This window comes from Equus caballus, chromosome 17 (assembly GCF_041296265.1).
Source record: "Equus caballus isolate H_3958 breed thoroughbred chromosome 17, TB-T2T, whole genome shotgun sequence".
Classification (NCBI taxonomy): Eukaryota; Metazoa; Chordata; class Mammalia; order Perissodactyla; family Equidae; genus Equus; species Equus caballus.
In genome coordinates, this window is record NC_091700.1 from 14,985,766 (window position 1) to 14,996,363 (window position 10,598).

At 41.9% G+C, this 10,598-nt stretch overlaps 1 protein-coding gene across 1 annotated transcript in view; it reads right to left on the minus strand.

Moving 5' to 3' along the window:
* Nucleotides 1-6,081, minus strand: part of LOC138918605 (uncharacterized) — a 60,588-nt gene extending 54,507 nt beyond the window's left edge. Inside the window, exon 1 of the mRNA XM_070240550.1 lies at nt 5,995-6,081. Coding sequence (XP_070096651.1) covers nt 5,995-6,081 — 87 coding nt within the window. The remainder of the gene's footprint in view (nt 1-5,994) is intronic.
* Nucleotides 6,082-10,598: the final 4,517 nt, after the last annotated feature.

Below are 10,598 nucleotides of genomic sequence, written 5' to 3' on the forward strand. Positions count from 1 at the left end.
AACAAACCCCCTTAGCTTTATACAGATAAACAAATAATTTAGCCAAAAAGAAATACTTGGGAAACGACTAGAAGGAAACACTAACAAAACTTAGCAAGAGTGACAAGGCAATGGTAATGAGCATGCCGTCTTTCAAAAGAAGAAATCATTCAAAATATTTCTTTATCAGAGTCTCAAAAACAATCATGTCCTCTGGTATAGTAAAACCACTTTAAAGATATATTCCAGCACCCTGCTCCATTCCATCCCATTTCCTGCATATATTCTCTATCAGTGCACATCACACTATATGTTTATTCCTGAGATCTAAACTTTGCGTACAAAATACACATCATCCTTAATAAGAGAGAGGGCAAGACGGCACAGTCAAGCACACAGACTCAGCGCCCTCTTCACACTCTACTTTCCTTCAGAAGGTGGGCAAGTTCCTTGACCTCCAGATCTTGTTTTTCTCCTCTGCCAATATTTATTCATCCACTGCATCCTAGTTACTGTCCGAAGAAATTTATCAGCAGTTCTCTATACCAGACTTCCCTCTGACATACTAATGGCAAGCATTACCCCATTCCATTGACTTTCTTTTTATCTTTGTTTTCTTTGGTGTAAATGTTTCTTATTTCCCTATATATAGGATTTGATTTTTTCTTTTTTGCCACCAATAATTTCCTTTAATGTTTCTATAATTTCTATGTTACTCAGTAATTCCCCTGTCTGGGGTTGTCTCCTAAGAAATTATCAGAAACTTGGACACACTGAAAGGGATCACACTTATGTGGAGATGGCAGTGGTGGGGAAGGACAGAAAGGGCTGGAAATGTGTAAATCTTGCATTGTTTGACAGGCATCTCTACTTCTTTCAGTTTTTAAAAGAGTGCCATTCCTGTCTTCCATTGTAAAGACCAGGGAAATAAAAATCTAATGTTGAGTCATAAAAGAGAAGCTTGAACAAAAATTGACATTTTAAAAGATGTTAATTGAAGGATTATGTATAATAGGAAAATTAGAAATACCTTAAATAGCTAATACGAAGAGAGTGATTAATTTGTAATATATAGCATATATAAAACATAAAAAATATACAGCAATTAATTAAAACATTTTCTTTTCAAGAAAGATGTGGGTTTTTAATAACTGAAAATTTAACATTTAATTAGATCATCAGGGACATAATTAGATTGAGCTATTTGCAGGAATTTTTAAACTATATTTTTTGTATAAAAACCATTATTACGCTGCTGGTGGAAATTAAAACACAAGAAAGGTTCATGCGATCTTGCCAGATCACCCAGCTCCTCCCAGGCTTTGTCAATATGTGTGTGTGACTTGTAAATAATTGCAGTCTGTCAACTCTGTATTTATACATTTTCAGAGGTGATTTTGGAGATGTGTGCTTAAATTTTACAGAGATTTTTTTAAAGTGTTTTGAATCATATTTCATGAGTTCTAAAGCACCATAAAAGAAAAATATTTGTCACCTTATATAAAACATCTACATAATAAAAATGCCAATCAACATATTTATTGTATTTCTGCTATGTTTTCTCAGACAGTTACTGAGGGAAGAATCATCAACAGCTTTTACTTATTGCTGGAAGAAAGCAGCAATAAGTGGATGAAGAAAGAAAAGTTTGAATGAGTTCTACTTTCTTTAAGTCTCCAAATGGACACTTAAGGGGGAAAATGCTGATTCAGAGCAATGGCTGACAGTGTTCTGGATTAAGTGAGACCCTATTCATCCTTTAGACATGTAAGACTGATTGGGAAACAGTTCTATATTTGTTTTCTAGAAAGACTCCACCAGTTTATACTTGTGGCCAACTAATGTTAAATTTTATCATTCTTACTAATTTTTTATAGCAATACCTCTTGCACTTGATGTCTCAATACTTTACCTAAAAATGCTCATAATTTCTAATGGTAGATCCAGGGATATTGTTATTACTGTTGTTGTCATTATTAGTATTTTAAAGTACCATTTATTGAAAATCTATTATTTGCCAGGTACTGTAATACAATTTATCTTAAAACTCCATGGAGAAGAGATTGTTATCAAACTGAGGTTTATGAAGGATTACGCCTCTTGCCCAAGGCCATATATGGCCTTCAACCTTTGGATTTAAAACAGTGGCAGGGTAGAGATTAAAACCCAAGTCAAAGCCCACACTCTTTGCCACTATCCTGTACTCATCTCGGGCCCCTGCTAATCCAAGGCTTGGTTTACATGGACTCTGGAGCCATTAGGCCTTAAAAGTTTATTAGACACACAAAGTGAGAGCATCTTTATTTATTTATTTATTTATTTATTTATGCAGGGGAAGATTTGCCCTAAGCTAGCGTCTGTTGCCAATCTTCCTCATTTTTTCTTCGTTTTTTCCTCCCAAAGTCCCCAGTACATAGTTGTGTATAGTTGTAAGTTCTTCTGGTTCTTCTAAGTGTGCCAGCACCATAGCATGGCTACTGACAAATGAGTCGTCTGGTTCTGTGCCCGGGAACTGAACCCAGGCTGCTGAAGTGGAGCACGCTGAACTTGAAGTGCTAGGACATCAGGCTGGCTCTAGAGAGCATCTTTAAAACTGGGGAAAACAGAACAGGTTTTTGAAATGGAGAATCCTTTAATTGTAATTCTTTCCTCCTTTAATTCCAGTGGAGAATTTAGAGCCCCATTATCTTCCTTTCAGCTTTAACTGTTACAGGCAAATAGATTCATTAAGTAATGAAGTCCGGTTCTCCACCCAAGCCCTGCTCCCTGCCTTGCCAGGAACAGGGCTGGTGGAGTACACAGGGGCGCCCGCAGGATTTGAGCCTCATTCTAACTTTTCCCTTTTGTGGTCAGCTCACAGTAACTACCAGGTTTTGAAGTCCTTACTGTATTCCAGCTGCTATGCTATGATCTTTAGGTAGGATATTTCATTTCATTCTCACAACAACCTTATGTCTACGCAAAATAACCCATAACCAGTCTATAGGTTAGAGAGATAAGCTGAGTTTTACTTGAGCCAAGTTGAGGATTATAACCTGGGAAGGCAGTTTCCACAAAGGAAGAAAATGTTCCAGAGAAGCATGGTTTTCAGTACAGTTTTATAGCTTTTTAGAACAAAGAACATACCTTAAACATGCCCAGGATACATACTCATCAAAGTTTCAAAGAGGTATTCAGTTAAAAATTAGCAGGTCAACCTGACCCTGATGTCCAGGAAAGGGAAGTTATCTTCAGAGTGCTGATATGGGTGTTACTAATAGGGAATTACTGACACTGGATACTGGCTGAGACTGGCATTGTAGGAGGGGACGTATGCATTCTTGTAAGAGAATGCATTCTTTAACAGTTAAAGCAGATGTACAATGTGTGTTTGATAGGCAGTAAGTCAAGCTTCCTTAGTTCAAGCCAAATCAGTTTTGAACCAGAATGGCTACCCCATATACACAATATGTGAAAATCTCATATCACTTATGAAGTAGGTGTTGATATGACTCACATCAATGAAGTCTGAGAACAGAAATTGAGCAGCTCCAGAACTAGAGCCCTAGGTGGTCAGACTCTAAAACTAATCTCCGCTCTACATTATAAATTTTTCTTGAATCAATAATGATTTCTCTTGCTCCTATTTGGTAATCCAATTTCAAGATTTCAAGATTCCATCTCAAGATGTCTACAGATAAAGCCCATCAGATGGAGACCACCAAGAACACCTGAAGCTGGGTACCTGAGGGTTACTGTAAACATTCGATTCTTTTGACCTTGTTCCAAACACAGATGTAGGTGAAAGGAAATTAATCTTGTCAATTTGCTGCTTTTTTTGTTTAACTTGAGTGGTGACTCAAGGGTAACAAGGATTTATAAGCTTATTTTGCAGAAGAAAAAGAATGCCTTCATTGTTGTTACTTTTAATTTTATTATTATTATTTTGGTGAGGAAGATTGTCCCTGAGCTAACATCTGTGCCAGTCTTCCTCTATTTTGTATATGGGGCACCGCCACAGCATGGCTTGATGAGTGGCATACAGGTCCGTGCTCATGACCTGAACCCATGAACCCGGGGCTGCTGAAGTGGAGCATATGAACCTAACTGCCACACCACCAGTGCAGCCCCAAGAATGCCTTCAATGAAGTTACAATCACCAGATAAACAGCCCCCAGCTGCCCTTGATACCCAGAAGTCAAATTGCCCAAGGGCTTATCTGGAGCGAAAGGAACATCACGGGTTTCCCCTTTGTTTCTTTGAAACTCCTCCTGCCAACCCCCTTAGCTTATGAAATCCCCCACCTTCCTCTCTTGTGAAGGTGGTTTTAAGAGAACCTGTTTTCCTCCCCCTTGTTTTGGCCAATTTGAATAAATCTTTCTCTGCCTCCAGGCATGCATGTCTCTGTGTTCGGCTTACTGTACATCAGACACGCGAATTTGAGATTAAGAGGTTTGGTATCACAAGTTGCAGTTAAGCAAAGTTTGGTTTATTTACTTGCTGCTTCAAGGGAGAACATGAGGCCTCCCAGGGGAACCCTGGGGAGTCTGGGCACAGTGACCTGGGAGGGGCTCACCTCAGGTTGTGGGCCCTGCTGGGTGATTCTGGGGAGGGACCCAGGAAGCAGGGATCAGCTCTGGATTGTCTCTGTCATGGGTCAGGGTTCATTTGGTCAAGTTGCTTAATTCTTTTGTTGACTCGTCTTTATATCATTGCTGAATTGTGTCTGTTTGGTCAATCAGCGCTGAGAGAGGTATGTTGAATCACTCACGATAATGGCAGATTCATCAATTTTTTCTCTGTAGTTCTGTAAATTTTTGCTTCATCAATTGTGAGCCTATTTTATTAGATCCATACATGTTTCAAATTGCTCTAGCTTGGTGAATAGAATCTTCTATCATTGCACCATGACCCTCTCCATTCCTAACAATGTGCCAGCTTTCTTTTGGAAAACTGCTTGGCAATTTCCTATAAGGTTAAGCATACCCAGAATGACCCAGAAATACCACATCTATATTTCCCCAAGAGAAATAAAACATGCCCACAAAAAAGACTTGTACAAGAATGTTTATAGCAACTGTTGACCTTAAACAGACAGCCAGTTGTTTCTCCGGCAAAAATGGGTTTACGGGGAACCAAGAAAGAATTGCAATTCAAAGTCTGAAACCACGGCGAGCCAGGTGCAAGTCGCTAGCAGCATGGAGGAGAAACTCTATTCTGGGCGGAAGAGGAAGTTGGGAGGGCCATTGTAAACAAGGAGTCCAGAGGTGTAGCAGCGTTTCACTAGCTGAGTTGTGATAGTCTCTCATTGGCTGAGCTTCTTGGTCAAGAAGAAGTCTGTCTTCTTCCTGTTGGGCTCTGCTAGGAGGTAGGGTGTGAAAGCTCCGCCTCTGGATCCCAAGACTCCAATTTAGTGAGGTTTCTATTTATTAATTTCCACACAACTTTATTCATAATAGCCAAAAATGGAAATAATCCAGATGTCCAGCAATGGGTGAATGGATAGACAAAGTATTCGATGGAATGCCTTTCAGCAATAAAAACCAACTCCTGATCACGCAACAGTAGGGATGGATCTGGAAAGCATGGTTAGAGAAAGAAGGGCCACCTGGGAGAGCACTACCCCCTTTATGTGTGTGGTGATGGAAATCAGAGCAGAGGTTGGCTGCCTAACAGTGGGCGCCTGGAAAGGGGATGAGGGAACTCTCAGTGATGGAAATGCTGTTTTCCGATTGGGTGGTGCTTACACAGCTGTTTACGTTTAGCAAAACTCATGAAATCGCACACTAAAAGATCAATCCTTTCCACGGTATTTAAATTTTACCTCAATAAAAACCGGATGAAAAAAAAAAAGCCTGGCGATGTTGGAAAGTAACGCTAAGCGATGTAAGGAGAATTCTGGGGTAGTAAACCCTTTTTAAAAAATATTAAGTGAAGAAAACCTTCCAATAAGTTGTGCTGGATTTGTGTGACTAAACAAGGACATTAAAAGCCCTGCAAACACTGAGTCCCTTCTGCTCCGAGGAGCGCTTTCACCTTTCCTCGGATGCTGGGGCCCTGGAGCTCCAGGCGGTTTACGGACCGCACCGCCTCACCAGCGCCCCGTCCCCGATCCTCAGCCATAATCGCGTCGGACGCGCCCATCCTTTGAACAGTCCGTTCACCTTTCAATCAATTCGAATAGCGCAGGGACGGACGAAATCGCAAGCCTCGTCAAAAAAAGAAGGGGCGGGCCCCTTTCCCCGCGGGGTTGCTCAAAGGCCCTCCAATCAGAGGCTGGGTGTGGGAAGTTCGGATTCTGGGCGGCTCAGGTGTAGGCGGCGCTGCTCCGAGGCGGCGGCAGCGGCGGCTCTCCAGATACGGAGCGTTTCTTTCCTTTGGGTTTGACTGAGGTTTCACGCTACAGGCTGCCTCAGGGAGGTGGGTGCTGGGAGCTGGAGGAAGGGCGCTGGCTCGCCTCCTCCTAGAAGGTCTGGAAGGGTCTGAGGTGGGCGGCGGCGAGCTGGACTCCTCTCGGGGGAGGCTCCTCTAGGACCAGTCACCTGTCCTTCCCGCAGCCGATGCCTCCGTCCTCCAGAAGAGTAAATATTTGTTGCCATAATCTATGTAGCAGTCAGCGTTTCACCACTGGGCCGTGATTGGCCTCTGGGGCGGGACGATGATTAGCATCCTTGGCCCCGACCTTCAATTCCATTAGCTGCTCCCAGAGCCGGCGACATCTAAAACCGCCCTGGTTGGGAACCTCTAGGCAAGCAAGATGAAGGCATTCTAGACTTTCAAGCTGGAAGAAACTCCACTCAGCCAAGAGGGGAACTTGGATGTAGTGATGTGAGGAGCCAGGCTGCGGGGCTTGAGATCCCAGCTCCAGCGCCTGTTGGCTGTGCCAGCGCGGGCAGTTCTCTCCCTCACCTGTGTAACAGCGATGATACTAACCACCTGTGCTGGTTTAGGTGACAATTAAACACGCCTTTGCTATTAACTCAAGCTTTTGCATGCAGGCTGTCTCTCTTTGTGGTGTATAGTGCTACGCTGTATTTTAAAGTAACTAATGGTTTATTGTTTCTTTAACATTTAGCACATTAATACTTCCAGGAGGTGGGAAGTCAAATAGTAGAGGAGCATGCTTACTGAAAAGTAGAGTCCTTTGGCACTTCCCCTGGGCTCTTACAGGAGAGTGTTATTAGCATCCAAGTCAGAAGAATTCTCATTTTTTGTATACTCTGTTGATCGTAACATTTTAATGGGTTGCATTTCTTGTGCAGATTTTTCTTTGGAGTTTTCTAGTGGACTGTCTCAGTTGTTCTTGTTGTTGAAGAGTCTAGTTTGCTTAGAACTTTTTATCTTCCTATTGGCAGACCGTCCCCTTTTTCTTTCTTTTTTTTTCTTTTGAGCCAGCAACACTTGTGGAGAATCAGTCATCTTTCTCCCGTTGGGCTTGGTTGTTTTCTATACCAGCTGCATAGGTGACTCCCTTAGACTTTCCACTTTCCTTTATTCTTTTCCTCATTTGAATGAAGGATTTCCTGGAACACATGGCATCCTGTTTCTTGTCCTTCTCCCTTGTTTGGCTTGAACACGTTCTCAAGAATCTTTCTAAGAAAAGAGTATGTGCCAGCTAAACAATGTGATTTCTTACATGGCCGAAAATAATTTCATTATGCCCTCAAATGGCAAACTGTATGGCTATCCTTCTGTGTGACCATGGTAATTCTTCTAAAAACCCATCTTTTGCTCACTCTTGTATATCCAACTGCCTGCTTATCATCCCTGTCTGTCTAATAGGCATCTCGTGTGTTTGTTTTGTTTTGTTTTTTGGCTTGAGAAAAACTGCCAGGCTGCCTGCCTTCATCACAGGGAAAGGTTAGGAAACGATTCTGTATACTGTCCTTTGCTTACTCTCCCTATCCTCTCCTTTCCTTCACTCTTGTCACTTTGTAATGCTGTGCGGTGAGCCTAGAGCCTCTTGTTTGTGTCATGGCCCATCGCTTCCTGGGCTGCACTTCATCTGTCAAGCAAGGCCCTATGTAGAACCCCAAAATAGACTGTACTATCTTTTGCTTTCTTCCCACTTTGCAGTGTCACATATTTATTCCATTTTGTACTGAAAAATTTTTATGTCAGAATGCTCTGAGTTGGGGCAGGAGGTGAACTGGAATCTTAATTTTTTAAATAATGTGAAAATCTATATAAGTTGTCTACCTTTCTTTTGCCTGGCAGGATGGCTGCATCACATTTTGCCAGTCAACTGAGAAAGGATTTAAATATTGAGATGATTAGAGCTAAAATTGCTGAGGAGATATTTCTCTCTCAGAAAGCAGGCAAATATGATAAATATGAATGAAAATGACACTCCAACGTTGGAAGGTAGAAATCTTGAATTGGAGGAGGCATCTCAAGAGCCTATTCCAGAAGAGATGCGTGTGAGGCAAAGTAAAGAGCTATTGTAGTTTTAACTGCTTTGAAGAGGGGAAAAAAGTTGGTTTAATACCTGAGGTTAAAAAATCCTTGACCAGGGGCCAGCTGGGTGGTGTGGTGGTTAGGTTCACATACTCTGCTTCTGCGGCCCGGGGTTTGTGGGTTCGGATCCTGGGCATGGACCTACATAGTGCTCATCAAGCCTGTGGCAGCGTCCAGCAAACAAAATAGAGGAAGATTTGGCAACAGATGTTACCTCAGGGGCAATCTTCCACATCAAAAAAAAAAAAAAAAAACACCTTACCAGGGGGGCTGGCCCCGTGGCCGAGTGGTTAAGTTTGCGCGCTCTGCTGCAGGCGGCCCAGTGTTTCGTTAGTTCGAATCCTGGGCGCGGACATGGCACTGCTCATCAGACCACGCTGAGGCAGCCGTCCCACATGCCACAACTAGAAGGACCCACAACGAAGAATATACAACTATGTACTGGGGGGCTTTGGGGAGAAAAAGGAAAAATAAATAAATAAATAAAATCTTTAAAAAAAAAATAAAAAAAAAAATAAAAAACACCTTACCAGAAGAATGGAGTTTTGAAATCCCATTCTAAATAACTTGGTATTTTCTACAACTAAATACTGTCTATTTAAGGTAAAGGCTGTGAAAGTTCCATTCACTTGTGGAGTATTGTAACGCTTTAGGATTCCTATATGGCAGTACGGATAATAAAGTTCTGACTTCTGGAGTTTGAATAAGATAAGTGTTGACAAGATGAATTGATAAGGGACATTAAAATAGAAGTTTTGTAGATAAATGAGGTGTCCAGTTGTTTAAATGTTCACTGCTTCAATTTTGTCATTTTCCAGGACCAGTGAAATATGCAGCATGTACAACATATTGAACGTATTCAAGCTTAATTGATTCTGCAAAAGAGAGGCTTGGGCTAAAATATATCTTCCAGATTTGTCACTTTTGTGATTCTAAAGGAAAATGAGAGAAAAGAATTGGACAAAAGTGTTGTAGGGTTGTTTTTGTTTTTGAGATGACGTGATCGGTGCATGTTTGAAGGTCAAAGGAAATGGGTTGGTAGTTGAGGGGGAGAAAGTAAGAAATAACGTGTCTTAGGAGTTGGGAGGAAACAAAAACTGGGCCATAGAATGATATAGGGTGACCTTTAAAGGAAGAGCTAGACATTTTTTGTCTGAGAAGGTGATATTGCTGCCTATATCAGCTCCTTGCGTCTACTCTAGCCCTCTCAAATACTCCGTTCCTTGACCAAAATCTCTCAAAGGAAAGTCTAACTCTGTCAGTATGCTGTTAAAATAGCCTTCATTTTCCATTTGCGAAAGTCTAGAGGTGGCAGTAGGCCTGGCATGTTCCAGAGAAGCAAGTAGGTGAGCGTGGCTAGAGAAGAACGAACAAGGGGGACAGTGCCCGTAGAGCCCCGAGGGCCTTCTTTATGGGGAGACGAGCTTTACTCTGAGTGACATGAGAAGCCATTATTGGATTAGTGTGTTTATAATCTGCTTTATGTTTTAAAGCATCACTTATGGATGGTAGGGTGACCAGCATGGCCTCCAGGAGACCAGCTGGGAGACAACTGCAATAATTTAGCTCATGGTTGACCACAGTGGGAACGGCAACCCTGGGTGGTTTCATTCTGGATATATTTTGAAGTTTGAACCAATAGGATTTCCTAATGGAGTGGATGTAGGTTGATAAAGAAAAGTCAGTTTGGTTCTAAGGGTTTTGGCCTGAGCAACTAAAACAATGGAGTGGCCATTTACTAAATTGTAAAATACTGAGAGAAGAACCTGCCATCTATAGATGGCAAGTCAGGGTACTGTCTAGTATGGTCTGATGACGTGAAATATAAAGCTGGGCTGTTCTACTGAAGAGGAAGAAATAATTGAGAAACAGCAATGAGGGATCACCCCCCTGGCCCGCTTCAGGCCCAGTGATATGACCTTTGTGGGAGAAGAAATCAGTAAACCACTTGAGAGGACAATATGGGGAGGTTGTCTTCAGGGGAGAGCCAGGTTTCGGTTAAATCAAGAGATGAAGGGAACGGGAACTTCAGGGGAGTTGAGGATATAGGGGTTTCATCGATGATGAACCATTTCATCATCTGAGCTTTCGCATCTTCTGTTCTTTGCCTGGATTATTTCTGTTAAACAACTTTATTCAGGTAGAATTTGCATACCATAAAATTCACCCATTTAAGTAAATGC